This window comes from Lagenorhynchus albirostris, chromosome 5 (genome assembly GCF_949774975.1).
Source record: "Lagenorhynchus albirostris chromosome 5, mLagAlb1.1, whole genome shotgun sequence".
Classification (NCBI taxonomy): domain Eukaryota; kingdom Metazoa; phylum Chordata; class Mammalia; order Artiodactyla; family Delphinidae; genus Lagenorhynchus; species Lagenorhynchus albirostris.
The window spans coordinates 137581059-137596511 of NC_083099.1; the positions used below are offsets into that span (position 1 = coordinate 137581059).

The window sequence follows — 15453 nt, forward strand, 5'->3', positions numbered from 1 at the left end:
GATGCCTCCAAAAAACTACTAGAGCTCACAATGAATTCAGTAAAGTTGCAGGATATAAAATTAACATAAATCTGTTGCATTTCTATACACTAACAACAAACTATCTGAAAGAGAAATTAAAGAAACAATCCCATTTGCAATCACATTAAAGAGAATAAAATACCTAGGAATGAGCCTACCTAAGGAAGTAAAAGACCTGTACTCAGAAAACTATAAGACATTGATGAAAGAAACTGAAGATGACACAGATAAAAAGATACACCATGCTCATGGATTCAAAGAATTAATATTGTTAAAATGATCATACTACCCAAGGCAATCTACAGATTCAATGTAATCTCTATGAAAATACCAATGGCATGTTTCACAGAACTAGAACAAATAAATTTAAAAATTTTATGGAAACACAAAAGATCCTGAATAGCCAAAACAATCTTGAGAAAGAAGAACAGAAGAATCATGCTTCCTGACTTAAGACTATACTACAAAGCTACAGTATTCAAAAACAGTATGGTACTGACACAAAAAGAGACACATAGCTCAATGGAACGGAATAGAAAGCCCAGAAATAAACCTACCCACTTATGGTCAATTAATCTACAACAAAGGAGGCAAGAATATACAATGGAGAAAAGACAATCTCTTCAATAAGTGGTGCTGGGAAAACTGGACAGCTACATGTGAAAAAATAAAATGAGGACATTTTCTAATACTACATACAAAAATAAACTCAAAATTGATTAAAGACCTAAATGTAAGATCTGAAACCATAAAACTCCTAGAAAACATACGCAAACACTCTTTGACATAAGTCATAGCAATATTTTTTTGGATCTGTCCCCTAAGGCAGAGAAAAAACAGCAAAAATAAACAAATGGGGCCTAATTAAACTTAAAAGCTTTTGCACAGCCAAGGAAACCAATAAAATGAAAATATAATGTACTGAATGGGAGAATATATTTGCAAATGATATGACTAATAAGGGGATAATATCCAACATACATAAATGGCTCACACAACTCAACACGAAAAAAACCTGATTAAAAAAATGGACATAAGACCTGAATAGACATTTTTTCCAAATAAGACATACAGACAGCCAACAGGAACACGAAAAGATGCTCAATGTCATTAATCATCAGAGAAATGCAAATCAAAACTACAATGAGATATTACCTCACACCTGTCAGAATGGTTGTTATCAAAAAGACAATAAATAACAAGTATTGGTGAGGGTGTGGAGAAAACAACAATGAGGTATCTCCTCACATCTATCAGAATGGTTATCATCAAAAAGTCTACAAATAACAAAAGTTGTAGAGAATGTGGAGAAAAGGGAGCCCTCGTACACTGTTGGTGGGAATGTAAATTGGTGCAGCCACTATGGAAAACAGAATGGAGGTTCCTCAAAAACTTAAAAATAGAACTGCCATACAATCCAGCAATTTCCCTCCTGGGTGTTTATCCGAAGTAAACAAAAACACGAATTCAAAACGGTATGTACGCCCCTATATTCACTGCAGCATTTACAAAAGCCAAGATATGGAAGCAAATAAGTACCCATCTATACATGAATGGATAAAGAAGATGTGGTGTGTGTATATACACACACACACACACACACACATATATGAACAATGGAATATTATTCAGCCATAAAAAAGAAGGAATTGTTACCATCTGCAACAACATGGATGGACTTAGAGGGTATTATGCTTAGTGAAATAAGTTCAGAAACACAAATACTGTATGTTAATCACTTATATGTACAATCTAAAAAGCAAAACTAGTGAATATAACAAAAAAGAAAAAAGACTCACAGATATAGAGAACAAACTAGTAGTTACCAGTGGGGAGAGGGAAATGGGGAGTGGCAAAAGAGGGGCAGGGGCTTAAGAGGTACAAACTACTATGCATAAAATAAATAAGCTAGAATATAAAGCTTGATATATTATATGGCACAGGGAACATAGCCAATATTTTATAATACCTATAAATGGAGTATATCAATGTGTTGTCTGTATACCTTAAGCCTATATAATATTGTAAATCAACTATACCTCAATAAAATCAGCCAACTTATAAAATAAAAATAAAATGACTATTGAAAAATAATATCTACTTTACAAGCTTCTGATAATGAGAACATGAAATAAGCTATGTAAAGTTTATAGCATAAGACACCTGGCACATAGTAAGTACTCAATAAAGTTATTTTACTTATTGTGGTAGAAGATTTTTCTAACTTCGATGTAGTCTATTCAAATATAAATAAAAGCTGCCACGGAATATATTTATATCCATATTCTAGAATGGATTTAGGTCTGCATGCCCAGGAATGCAGGCAGTTCATTTCCATTTGATAGTCCAAACAAAAACATCTGGCTCTGGTATGTGAAAGAAACTGCATGAAGTTTTTTTTAAGTTAAGAGTGTTCTATTTGTAGATCACAAACCCGTATCTCCAGGTTTTTACTCTATAAAGAAAATGCATGTGTGAACTAACCATTTGGAACCCTCTCGTAAAAGATGGTCGTTACCCACTAATTAAAAGTACATCTAAACTATTAGGTATAAAATAAGCTACAAGGATATATTGTACAACACAGGGAATATAGCCAATATTTTATAATAATTATAAAAGGAATATAACCTTTAAAAATTGTGAATCACTATATTATACACCTGTAACATATAATGTGGTACATCAACTATACTTCAATAAAATTTTTTTAAACTAATAACCTATTGAGTGACAACTTAAGACTCTACAGTTTTTTTAATTCAAGTACTTTATGTATTCCTATGTATATATTCAAACACTATATAAATAAAATGCAGTAATATACATATATACATATATTACTGCATTTAATTCTCATGATGTTCTTATGAATAAGTATCATTGGTCCCATTTTACAAATGAGAAAACTGTGGCTTATGGAATTCAGTTATCTTGCTTAGGGTTAAGCAAGAACTAAGTATCCCAGTGCCCTAGTTCTTAGTACAATGCCCCACATATAAAACTATTTAATAAATAATTGTGGAATTAATGACTGTTAGAATAAATTAATTTTAAAAATACATCTAAAAATGTAAAAAAAAAACAAAACCAAAATACTTATGAGGGAGGGGGAGGGAAAGGCCAACAGAAGGAGCACGAGGCGGCTGATAGGAGGAGACTAAGAGGCGGCGCTGCACTTGACAACCAGCATGCCAAGATGTCAGAAGAGGCAGAAGTAGATGGGAGAGAGAGACTCAGAGAGACAGAGAGCCAAAGAGGGCAAGAAACTGGACTCTAAGAGACCCCTGGACTGACAGCTCTATGCAGTTCAGAACCAGAATGACTATGGCTGAACCCGGGTTCATGGTGACATGGCAAAGCACTGATACTAACCTCTTATTCAGAATGTCCCAACAGGTATCAATGTTAAGGTACCAGAAAGAACCAAAACCAAAGCCCTGCTCTAGACTTTGTGGAAAGACTGTCCTGCTGTGGAAAAAAACTGTAAAACCCCACATTGTCACGTGGTAGTGCATTTGTATGTGGTGCACAGACAGGCAGAAAGTGTGCACCTGTCCTTTGCTTGGTTGTGGGAACTAAGTAATTCATTTCTAGGTTTGTTGAGGATTTGTCAGTAGCTGCCTCAAATGCAATGAGTGATGGATAGCTCACCCTAAAAAGGAATTCCCCATTTCAGGAATATCAGTTTAATGATTCCTTACTTTGTAGCCTTTTTGCTCCTTGAGGGTAGTTTTTTGGTGAAGCTCAGTGTCATTCACTGGGAAACAGCTTGATTGATTCTTACTTTGTGAATTGCCATTTTAATCCAGGGAAAAACTAGAGTTATCTTCAAATGAGTTAGAACTAAGATGGGATGGATATACTGAGATTAGACTGACTCACACTTCAAACATCTCATCATTTCCCTTCCCAACTGCTTCTTTTTAGTTTTCTTGGACAGCTTTGGAAAGTAACTATGAGACTGAGTAAATCTTAAAATATGCTAGCCCTCCCCCCCCCAAATAAAGCAGTTATGAGGTAGTGACAAACGTTACAATGCAAATGAACCTTAAATACATTATGCTAAGTGAGAGAAGCCAGTCACAAAAGACCACACAATATATGATTCCATTCACATGAAATACCCAGAATACACAAACCTATGGAGACAGAAAGTAAATTAGTGGTTGCTTGGGGCTGAAGAGGAAGGGACTGACTGCTAATGGCTTCAGGCTTTCTTTTTAGTGAAGAAAATAATCTAAACTTAGATTTTGGTGATGGTTCCACATCTCTGTGAGTATACTAAAACTATCAAATTGCGTACTTTACATGGGTAAATTTTATGGTCCATGAATTATATTTCAATAAAGATGTTAACAAAGACATCTTTTGGGTATGACATAATCTATATGACTCTGTGCTTTTCTATACGTTTGAAATTTCCAAAATAAAAGGTTAAAATAATATATACCTTATGGCATCCATCAAGATGATCCTCAATAGAGTTGGTACTTGACCTTTGACCTTTTCCCACCTTCATCCTTTCTCCCATTCTGATGCCTGGAATGCGGATGTGATGGCTGGAGCTGGCTGCTACTATCTTAGAACATGAAGACAAGGGTCACACCCTAGAAAAGGCATCACAGTGAGCTGGAAGTAGCCTGGATCTCTAAGAACATCTTGGCTCTGAGCTGCTACGCCAGCTCTGGACTACCTACCTGTGGACATTTATACGAGTCCTGTTTAAGCCACTCTTCACTTTGGGTCTCCCTTACTCACAGCTAAACCTAATCCTAACTGATAATGTCGTATTTTTATATTAGGGCTATGCTGGTTTCATAAAATAAATTAGAAGGCTTTTCATCCTTCTCTGTATCCTGCAAAAGGTTAAATAACAGAGGAACTATCTAATCTTTAAAGCTTTGATAGAAACCTGCTGTAAAACCATCTGGGGCCTGGCACCTTTTCAGTGATACTTCTTTGGCAGTTTTTTCAATTTCTTCCATAGGCTATCATTTTATTCTGGTACCCCACCTTTTCTGGAGTCACTCTGCATTTTATCGACATTTGCAAATTTATTAGCAGGAAATGCACATACTGTAATATTATAATTCTTATCAGGTTCCTTTTAATATGAAATTGTTCCTAGTGTTACATATTTTTCTCCCTTCACTTCATTTTGTTCTATTAAAGATCAGCCGGTTGAATTAGGCTTTTCAAAGTATAAACTTGTGGACTTATTTATAAATTTCCAGTGTTTTAAATTTCATATCAATATCAATTGGTTCCTGCTTTTATCATGTTTATTTCCTATTTATTTTGCTTATCTAGAGTTTTAATTTGAATGCCTAACTCATTAGTCTTCATTCTCTCTGGTATAATAAAAACATTTAAGGCTATGAATTTTCCTCTGACTGCAGCACTGGCCATAGTGCAAAGCTCTTGCTCAACAGTATACTCATTTTCATTAAATCTAAAAGGGTCTATAAATGAAGTTTTAGTTTCCTCTTTGAAGAATGTTATAAAATTTACAAGTGGTTATACTGAATTTGATTTTCCTTTTAGTATCAATTTCTAATTTTATTGCATTAGGATAGAGTATGTGTCTTGGGCAATTTCTACATGTTAACATTTTACTGAGTGTTTTTCTTTCATTGATTTTTGCAATTTTTCCATGGATTGAAAAGTATGTATTTTCTGTAAAATATAAAGGAACATGGTGGTGAACATTTTAGGAAGTAAATACTCAGTTCTTTAACTTGTCTGCTCTTTTACTGTACTGGGTTTTGAATGTGAGTTTTCTTAATATATACTGATGTTGAAGCTATTTTAAAACAAAAATGAGTATTTAAGGTTTTTATTTTTCTGCTCTTTTCTACCACTTTCCCACAGCTAAGTCTGAGCACACCCCTTTCTTAGTGTATCCAGCAGCAGTAGGTCTGGGTTGCTGGCCCAGCCTCCCCCAGATGGCTGCTCATCTGAAGACAGAAAAAGCTCCTCCCACTTCTGTCACATAAGACCCAGAGGTTGTGGTCTTAAAACTCTAATCCTTGATCGAGATGGGAGGCAGTGATCACATCCCCCGTTGTGGGGCCCTTGCTGAACAAACCCCATCTCTCAGAAATCCTTTTCTCTGGAGCTGCTTCTTCATGGACCTTCACAGAGCCTCCTGCCACTACTGGACTTTGTCAAGGGAATCAAACAGAGGCCTCTCCTGGAGAAAGGACAGCTGATCCAGATGACAAGCAACCAAACATTCTAGTGTTATCTCAACCCTTGGTCTTCAACAAGCAGATGCTCCCCCAAATCTGATGAGTCCTGAAGAAGCAGGCACAAATGATGTCTTTGTGTCTTTCCATCAGCCGCAATCCCCTCAACTTTAAATGGGGATAAGAGTTCCCTCCTCATAGTGTTGCTACACAATTAAGATAATACATGCATGGCACTCAGCACAGGGTCTGATCCAGAATAACAATGAATGCTCACAGAGCTCCTGCTCTCATTAGATGCACAGACATGGCTGGTATCTATCAACACTCCAGCAACTGAAACCATCTGCGTGGAGGCCCCTGAGTGGGAGCAGCCCAGCCCTCGGGGAGGGCGGCCTCCCTTGAGAAAGCAGTTCCTGCAGGTTTCAAGGATGTGTGGGAACCAGCACCAGACAAGAGTAGCACCATACTCACCAGCCCGCAGCAGCTCTCCTCCCAGAACACAGGATGAAAGGGCTGCGTCACAGCTGTCATCACAGAATTTATCTTGGTATTGACACTTCTCCTAGGAAAACCTAACCAAATCTTTTAGATCTCTAGAACAGTTAGTGACAGTGAAAACCAGCCTGTTTTCCTTCCACTCTGGTCAGGGAGGTTTTACTGGGTAGGGCTGGGTCAGCTGGGTCCTGGGGTGGCTGGATGAGGTCAGCAACAGCTCCGGGGAGTGCTGGTCTACACCCGCTCTGGTGTTTGACCAGCTGGGCTCGGGCAAGGTTCTGGACCCTTAAGAATCTTGATGCAGAGGGTGGGCATGAAGATAAAGGAGTATTTCTTCATACTACATGCATGTGGACCTCGGGCTGTACGAGAGGCATGGGTGGGATTGGACCCTACGTCACAAGCTCCAGGGCAGGACAGGGCAGGGCTGCTGCAGCCCAGACACCCGACAATCCCGTGCTCTGAAGATGACCCATTCCTTTCCCTCTCCGGTGACCGCGACACAGGTGAGAGGCTAGCTGTTCGGCTCACACATTCCTTGTGCTCAGCATGGTCTAGGTGGGGAGTAGGCCTGTTCCCGTCCAGCCACGGGAAGGGGCCCACAGCCTCCCTGTCACATGACCACACCCTGCTGCAAAGGAGTTGGAAGTCAGTCCCCAGTCAGGTGGGCATGGCTCCACGGAAATGCAACCCTATTTCTGAACTCGGAAGGGAATCAGAGAGGGGCTGTGGAGAGCACTGGTGATCTGCCATAGCCCAAAGTGCCGCCAGTATGTGGGGGGTAATCTTACCCCAAAGGTCTTAAAGGTTATTCAGACTCAGGCTCCGGAATTATGAGCCTCAAGAAGGCAGAAATGACACCAGGGACCCACCTCCCCCCCAGCTACCGGAGCAGGTAGGCTCCGGACATGAGCTCTGGGTGAAGACAGGCACAATATTTTGGCTTCTTTTTTAAACGTTTTATTTCTGATTGACGTCTCCACCTTTCCTGCGGAACTCACGATGCAGCTGAGAACCAGAGCAAGGCCCCATTTCTGCTGGAGCTCCAAGAGCCAGAAGGTGCTCCTGCCTAACCGGGCATTTCCCAAAAAAATGTACTGTTTTAGGTTCATGGCCTCTTTCCTTCACCTCCCCTTCCTCCTGCTGTAATAGGAGAACCTGACAACGGACACCCCCAGCTCCAGCCAGGGCAGCAGTGGGACTGCTGCTGCCCAAGATACCCAAACGTCCGAGTTTTCCTTAATAACTTATGCTGGAGGTGCCCGTCCAAGAAGCGCAAGGAAATGACCCTCACTCGGGCCCCTCGAGGTTGAATAAAATGATAAAGGCGGCCGGGCTGCTGGCAGCTCTTCAGGTGATGATTATTCCCTCAGGAGAGGAAGGCCAGGCAGTGTGCACAGCGCGCGGCCTACTTCTGAGGTTAACTGTGGACCCAGAGAAACAGCAGGATGTGAAGGAAGAAATGTGTTGTAACAGACCCACCGTACACTGCAAATCCCAACAGGAGGCGAGGGAGAAAATGGCTTCAGGCCAAACTACCTCCCCGACCCCGCCAACGCAGGTCCCTCAGGTGGGATGGAGGTGGGCCAAGTTCATCAGGTCCAGGTCCCACCCAGCACAGAGGGGTCTTCACTGCTGGCCTGGGCCCGGGTCCCCTGCCACTCAGAACCCAGCCAACAACGACGGGCGTGGACACGTGTTTTTATCCCCGACAGAACCTAGCACTTAAACGGACTCGGGGAAGACGGCAGCAGGCAACTTCACACCAGGTCCTGAGTCTCAGAACTACTCCAGCACCAGCCGTGGTCACCAGATCCTCTCACTCCCGGGAGGGCGAAGCATACTTTCCCCAGGTCCCCAGAAGTTCTGAAGTTATCACGACAAATGTTATAAAAGACAAGAGAGCGGGAAACACGCTGCGCATCTGCAGTGGCGCCGCAGCACCCTCCTTGGCGGGCGTCCGCCAACGTCATGAGCAACCAGCACGCCTGTCGCCACCCTGCGGGGTCGGGGAGCTGTCGGGAGCCCTGGCCACAACCGTCGGCCAGACGGGAGGTTTCCTTTGTCCCTGACTTCACTTTCCAGCAAAGTTCAGACTCCGTTACAACTGTGCTCTGAACCTAAGAAGGAGCAGGTTGGTCAGGAGTCACAGGAAGTTTACTCTCTGGGAAACGATCTTGCCAGCGCCATGAAGAAATCCTGATGAATTTCAAAGGGAAGCTCTGACTAGAGGGGCCTCGAGGGAATGAGGAAGAAGGGTCAGACTCATTTCTGATACAGAACCATCAAGAGAGCGAGTTCGCTGCTGCCGGCTTCGGCTCCCGGAGGTCGGCACGGCTGCATCTCCCCCTGTTCCCGCCTACATCCTGCAGAGCTTCAGCGGGAAGTTCTCTGTGATGAGGTGCTCAGGGTGAAGCAGCACAACGATGTTCACCTCGAACTCTGGTAAGAGAAAGGACAGGCTTTATGCCCACCGGCCCGGAGCAGCGGGAACCAAACACCAACCCCGCCACGGGCACAGCGAGCTCTCGACAGAGGGAGCACCGGGCGCTGCGTGGCTTTGCACGTACGTCATCCCAAGCGTCCAGGAGAATCAGTGTAGATGCTACGCTGGCGGGACTGCCTAAGTAAGCTGGTCTTTTCACCTTGGAACATGCTGTAAGGCCTCAGCTTCCCCAAACACTCTCCTTGTCCTTCGTCTTTACTGCAGAGAATCTTCTAGAATCCTGTCAATTCACGTGTACTCTTTGGCTTTATTTTTACATTTCCTACAGTTCTTAATGCAACAGTGGACTCCAAACCGGCCCACCGCTGTCTGGGGACATGTCTCCCAGCCCAGGCAAGAAACAATGTTCAGAAACAGCAAGCAGTCTAACTGTAGCTCCTTTGGATACTGGTTGGTTTCCCTACAACACCAGTTCAAACATCCCTCTTTTACCTTTCAGCAAACAGGAGTCTTCTCCCCAGCTCTCCAGCCGCTAAGGGTAAGCTTACTGACAGAAAGAGGGGCGTGCGTGACGAGGGAGTCCCCGAAGAGAGTCCAGCCCGGGTCCCTCCCCGGTGTGAAGAGCGAGGCGGGCAGCACTGCAGCGCAGGGCTCAGCTGGGGAAGGGGCTGGGGGTCAGCTCGTCCAGGACCCCGCCTGCGGCCCAAGGACAACGTCCCCGTGTGTGGCTGTCACCTTCGCCAAGCATCAGCCGGGACAGGAGTTGTGCACCAGCAGCACGCACCCTGTTCCTTTCCTTTCTGTTCCTTGATGATGGTCACGCACCGGAACAGCCCCTGGCCCTGCCCGGCACCATCCCTCCCCAGGTCCTCTAACCACCTCGCGGTCCTCCCTGGCGGGGGGCACCGTGAGCTGGGCTGGAGGACACCGCAGGCCTGGCCGTGCACACGAAGCCCCCTGCGGTCAAGGTGAAGGGGTACACCCAGATGTGCGCCTAACGCAGGACGCGGGGCTCACCCCGCCCGCACCCGAGACCCAGAGCCCGACCTCGCCAGCCACGCGACAGCAACCCAGGGGCTACGAGAGGCTGCGGCGCTCAATGACCGTGGGCCACCTCCTCCCTGGGGGACCCCCCAAGCTGACGGGGCGGCCACTGCGCAAGCCCCCAAACAGACGAAACAGGAGCCACGAGGACAAAAGCATCAGTGATGTCTTGGCTGAGGGACTGAGGGCATTATTTCTATGGAAGAATCGCAGGCACCTCATTAGATCTTATATGGACACTTAGTAAGTCTGACAAATATAACACACAGAAAATAGAGGTGCCTAATGCATAGTATAGCAGAAAAAAATAATTTTTGGACCTTTTTTGAAGTTTACGTAGGAAAAACAAGTTGAGAAATCAACAGACAAGCTCCTCCTCAACTTCAAATCAAAGTGCAGTGGACCTTTGAACAACGCCGACCCTGCACACGGTTGGCAGTCTGCACAGAGTTCACAGGCTGCCCCTTATTCAGCAGTTCCTCCACAGCTGTTCTGCATCTGCAGGTTCAACCAACCACGGCTCATGCAGCACTGCAGCGTATGCTCCCGAATAAACACCCGTTTCAGAACACGGTGTGCAGCGTGGCAGGGAGCACCCCGGGGGACGCGCGGGGCTGGCATGAGGCTGTGGCTGGGAGGCTCCTGGTGGCTGCAGGCACTGACTCTGCACTCGAGGCCCTGGGGCCTCTGGACTGTGTACAGTGGGCGTATACCACCTACTCAGTAACCATACACAGTTTTTGAGAAAAAACATGGTACCTTGTCAGCTCGGGTCAAGTCTGACCCTATGTCATCTTTCAGCTGACCATGCTCTGTATTCGGTGAACAGCTGGGTCTGTCGCCCTCATTTCTATTGACAAGGGTGTCCTGACCCCATTATGTTCTTGCTACAATATAACGTTTCAGATAAAGCACTCGAGGGCTCCACTGTATTAGACTGTGCTTCTAGCCTGCCGGGCTGGCGGGGCTCCGGGGCTCACGCTCACACAAGGGCACGGCAAGGTCCGAGAAGCACCCCGTGATGCCAGGTGTGACCACCTTTCCCTCTCTTAAAACAAAAAGCATACACTCAGCTTTGGTGATGAAATTCTACTTACTTCAATTTTTTTTTTTTTTTTGGCTGTACCATGCAGTTCGCGGAATCTTAGTTCCCAGACCAGACACTGAACCTGGGCCACGGCAGTGAAAGCGCCAAGTCCTAACCACTGGACCGGCAGGGAGTTCCCTCTACTTTCTTCAATTTTAAATTACATTATTTGTAATTATTTAAAGTAAAATCACAGTCTAATTAAAAAAAAAAAGATTGTCTCTGGACTAGTAATAATGTATGTTAGAAGATTTAGGGGGAATAGGACATTAAGAAAACACACTGGCCTTAGGGACTGTACTCCCACTTCTCAATGAAATGGGTATAAAAACAATCATTTACCAAAAGCTCCTTATTCTATCTATTCACCAGTGAGCCTGCGCATGACACAGAGCCCCGGGACACTTCTGTGGTCTTTTGGTCAGTCTGCAGAAGGTCGTGTCAGCCAGGGCAGAGGCCCGAGGGTCCGTCCTGCTGTGTCTCTGTGGTGGGGAGTAAGCTCTCCGCTGAACTTCGTAAGCAGGAACATTTTATTAGGATGAATGCACCATCCAAATACTTTATAAGAACACTTAAAACCATGGAAAGGTTCATAATACAAAGTGAAGGGAGGAAAAGCAGGATAGAAAACTGCATCTGTCACGTGATTCAGATCTTGTGGTCAAAATATCTACCCACGCATTCATGGACGCATTCATGGAGAATGGCCGACACACCCTCAGCTGCTGGAGCTAAAGCCCTCGGGAAGATTACCGTTCACACTGGGCTGTCTCAGGTCTCGTGTCTCCATCAGATGCCAGCCCATCAGGGAGCCGACCTGACCTCCTCATGCGCCCGGCCGGCTGGTCCCTGGCTGAGTTAGTGTCCTTCACAGAGCTCGTGGTCACCTACCCAGCCCACGCTGTCTCCCTGGGGGGGGGGCGACACAAGTTCCTCGGAGCCGGGACTGCTCACCGGGGACCCTCAGCGCCACACAGCTGCTCTGCCTGCGTTTTTGTTGAGTGACCGAAGGACTGGGTGGTCTGGGCTGCATCTGACCCCAGCAGACCTGTCCCCTCCGGTGGCTGCACCCCTCCCGGGGGCACCCCAAAGGCAGCACACGTACCCACTTTGAAGTTGGTGGTCTCCAGTGTCGGGCAGGTGAAGAGCCGGGGGAAGACCATGTATATGGGGACAGAGAGGCCCCGACACACGTCCCCGTCGGCGATCTGAATGTTCTGAATCTCTGTGGCATCGCGGGCGTACCCTTCTGCACAGCCTGGAGCAGGGAGAGAGCATCACGCGGTCAGAACACAGCAAACGTCCAAACAGGCTGAGCCACAGGCCCTGCGTGGGTCTAGGAGAGCCTGCATCAGCCCAGTCACCTGCTCTCCCCCCGTCTCTGCAGGATTCTGGAGTCCTCCCTCCCTCCACATCCCACGCTCCTCAAACATACGTTTCTTGGAATCGAGAGGCGAGCTCATGGCTAAGGGCTGGCGGCAGCGGGAGCAGGGAGGATGGAGGGGAAGAACGGGAGACGGGGACGGAGTGGGGACCTTACCGCAGGTCTCCACGCGCACCAGCTGCAGCTCGATGCTTTTGATGGCGGCCTCCGAGCTCTCCACCACCAGCTCTCCCGTTAGTGGCTGTGTGATAACACAGTTGGTCGAGTTGAGATGTCCTCTGATGAGAAATTTGGGGAGCAGGGCTCTCTAAAACAAGACAAAAACAGACACATCAGGAGTGGGAGGCGCCAGGAGAAGGTACTCAAGTCACTTTGGTACAAATAAAAACTGAAAACAGGGTCAGATAATTTTTATAAAATCCACTGGGACCCTGGTTTACAAAATGGGAAGCAAGGTACAACAGTACTTACGTTTTCTGTCAACTTAAGTAACAGACTGAATTATCCAACAGCTATCTACAGGCGCAAGGCACCTGATGCTGCTGGGACAGGATGCCCAGCTCTCACAGAAGCCTCCCGGTTGCCCAGATCAGGTCTGGAGCACTCCTTCTCACCAAGGACACGACATAAAAATGTCTAAAGAAGTTGCTGACAGTGTTTAAGGACAACCAAAAGGAAAAAAAGAGGTTTTAAAAAGATAGTCAATTTTTAAATGTTCCCAATTATACAATTTTGAAAAACCAAGACATTAACTTTATTTCAAGGAAATTTAAAGAGAACAATTTTCTTCAATGCTTGACTAAAAAACCTATGGACCTTTAATCTTCAGACAGAGAATAATGGTCATGGGTGAGTGACGATGCCACGGGAAAAACAGAACTAAAGAGTTAGAGACATCTGTCCTAGCAGTCTTTTCTATGGCTGTGTCCCAGTTACTGCAGGTAATTCAGAGTTTAGAACACCACTGTCCGACAGAAACATAATGGAAACCACAAATGTGAAGCAACTGTGTAATTTAAAATTTTCTAGTAGCCACATTAAAAAAGTAGAAGGAAACAGGTAAAATTAATCAATATATCCGAAATACTATCAGTTCCACACATCATCAGTATTTTACAGTTAGGAATGATGTTTTACATTCTCTTTTTCATACCGAGTCTTTGAAACCCAGTCAGTAGCTCACCCTGAATCTCATCTCGATCTGACCAGCCCCACCTCAAGGGTCAGTGGATCATGCGTGGGTGGTGCCCTGTACTGGAGGTCAAGAGCAAGGGCGCTCTGTACCTGGTAGGCCCCAAAGGCAAAGAACTCTAAAAAAAGTCTTGATTCAAGACAGAATTCTAAAAAAAACTGAAAGAGGCTATTTGTTTAGAAAAAGGAAAAGCAGTAGCAGTTCCCATTAAAATTCTCTTAGGCAACTTGCATGTTTCCAATCAAGGTTCAAATTCCTGAGAAGAAAATCTGACTGGCCTCCTGGGGTCACTGCTCCAGAAACCAGAGAAGGGAGAGATGTTCAATGGATTTCTGAAAGGCTCCCCATGACACACCCCCACCTCAGCTGTGCCTCTCACAAGATGAAGCCAATAATCCTCCCAAATTGGCCTTTGACCCGACCCCAGTCAGGAGAGTCCAGGGAGCAGAATGCAGGGTTAGGGTAGGGAGGAAAAGCCACGTCCACAAAAGACAAGTGACCAAGGGCCCAGCTGAAAAACCAGGGTATGCGGCCCTCATGACAGGCAGTGGCAGCCCCGAGGCTCAGGGGAGGGGGTCTCCGGCCACAGTGCAATAAAACTGGGAGAAGACAGTAAAAAATTATAAACATATACCCTCTCTTTTAAAACCCATCCTTCTGCTAAGTAGTTACCGAATTTAAAAAGAAAGTAAAATTGAAAATACAGACTATTTCGGGTAGAGGCAAAAATTTCCTCTTGCTGATGACTTGATACCCAAGTAAAGAACAGGTGGGCAACAGTCTGTCAGTGGGATCCGGTTACTAAGAAAGCCTCCCTGGCACTGGTGTGTAAGGAACACGTTACCTCTTTGACATTCTGTAAGGTTTCAGGCGTGACAGTGAAGGCCACGGGACTCGGAGTCAGTTTCCGCTTCTGAGGCTACAGAGGAGGAGAAACCAAACTCAGCAGAGAGTCCACAGGTCAGACTTGTCTTTCCCCATTTAAGGAAACACAAGGTACCATCGTGAACCAGGAAGACCTTGGCACTAAGAGGCAGGACGCTTGGATTCTAAACACAGTTCGGCCAAGAAACAAGGAAGGCTGTGTGCTGTCCAAGGTCCTCATCCCCGTGCCTCAGTTTCCTCATCTGTAAGATGAGGGGACAGGCTTCTTAGTCTCTAAGGTCCCTTTCAGGTCCAGGATTTAAAAACAGAGCAGTATTGTTGGGAGACATTTATTCTGAACCTCTTTCTGAGAATAAAAGCCACTGAATCGGCACCATGACCCTGTGCAGAGCTGTTACCGGCCCTGGTCCCACTTCACAGATGACAGTGAGGCACAGAGGGCTCACATGGTGGCTCAAGCATGGGGCAGAGCTGAGGTCCAAACCCAGGCAGCCTGGCTCCAAGGCCGGGGCAGTTAGCCACTCAGCTGTACCACTGTCTACCAGGAAGAATCACACCTATAACGTAGTTATGTTAACATAATTAATTATACGTTGCCGTAATTAGATAGCAAGGATCATCTCCACATTACATACGTGCGGAACCCATCAGTACAGACAAGCTTCACGGGGCCTGCCCAGTGTCGTTTACTCACAGGCTCACAGG

The 15453-nt window shown here is 45.5% G+C and overlaps 1 protein-coding gene across 3 annotated transcripts in view; it reads right to left on the minus strand.

Moving 5' to 3' along the window:
* Positions 1-7630: 7630 nt before the first annotated feature.
* The window catches only part of VPS26C (VPS26 endosomal protein sorting factor C), a 50291-nt gene continuing 42468 nt past the window's right edge, over positions 7631-15453 (minus strand). For all 3 annotated transcript variants that reach the window (XM_060150923.1, XM_060150922.1, XM_060150924.1), the window contains 4 exons: positions 14708-14782; positions 12828-12978; positions 12393-12545; positions 7631-9152 (listed from right to left, as the gene is read on the minus strand). In XM_060150923.1, coding sequence (XP_060006906.1) covers positions 9070-9152; positions 12393-12545; positions 12828-12978; positions 14708-14782 — 462 coding nt within the window. In that variant the 3' untranslated portion in view covers positions 7631-9069. The remainder of the gene's footprint in view (positions 9153-12392; positions 12546-12827; positions 12979-14707; positions 14783-15453) is intronic.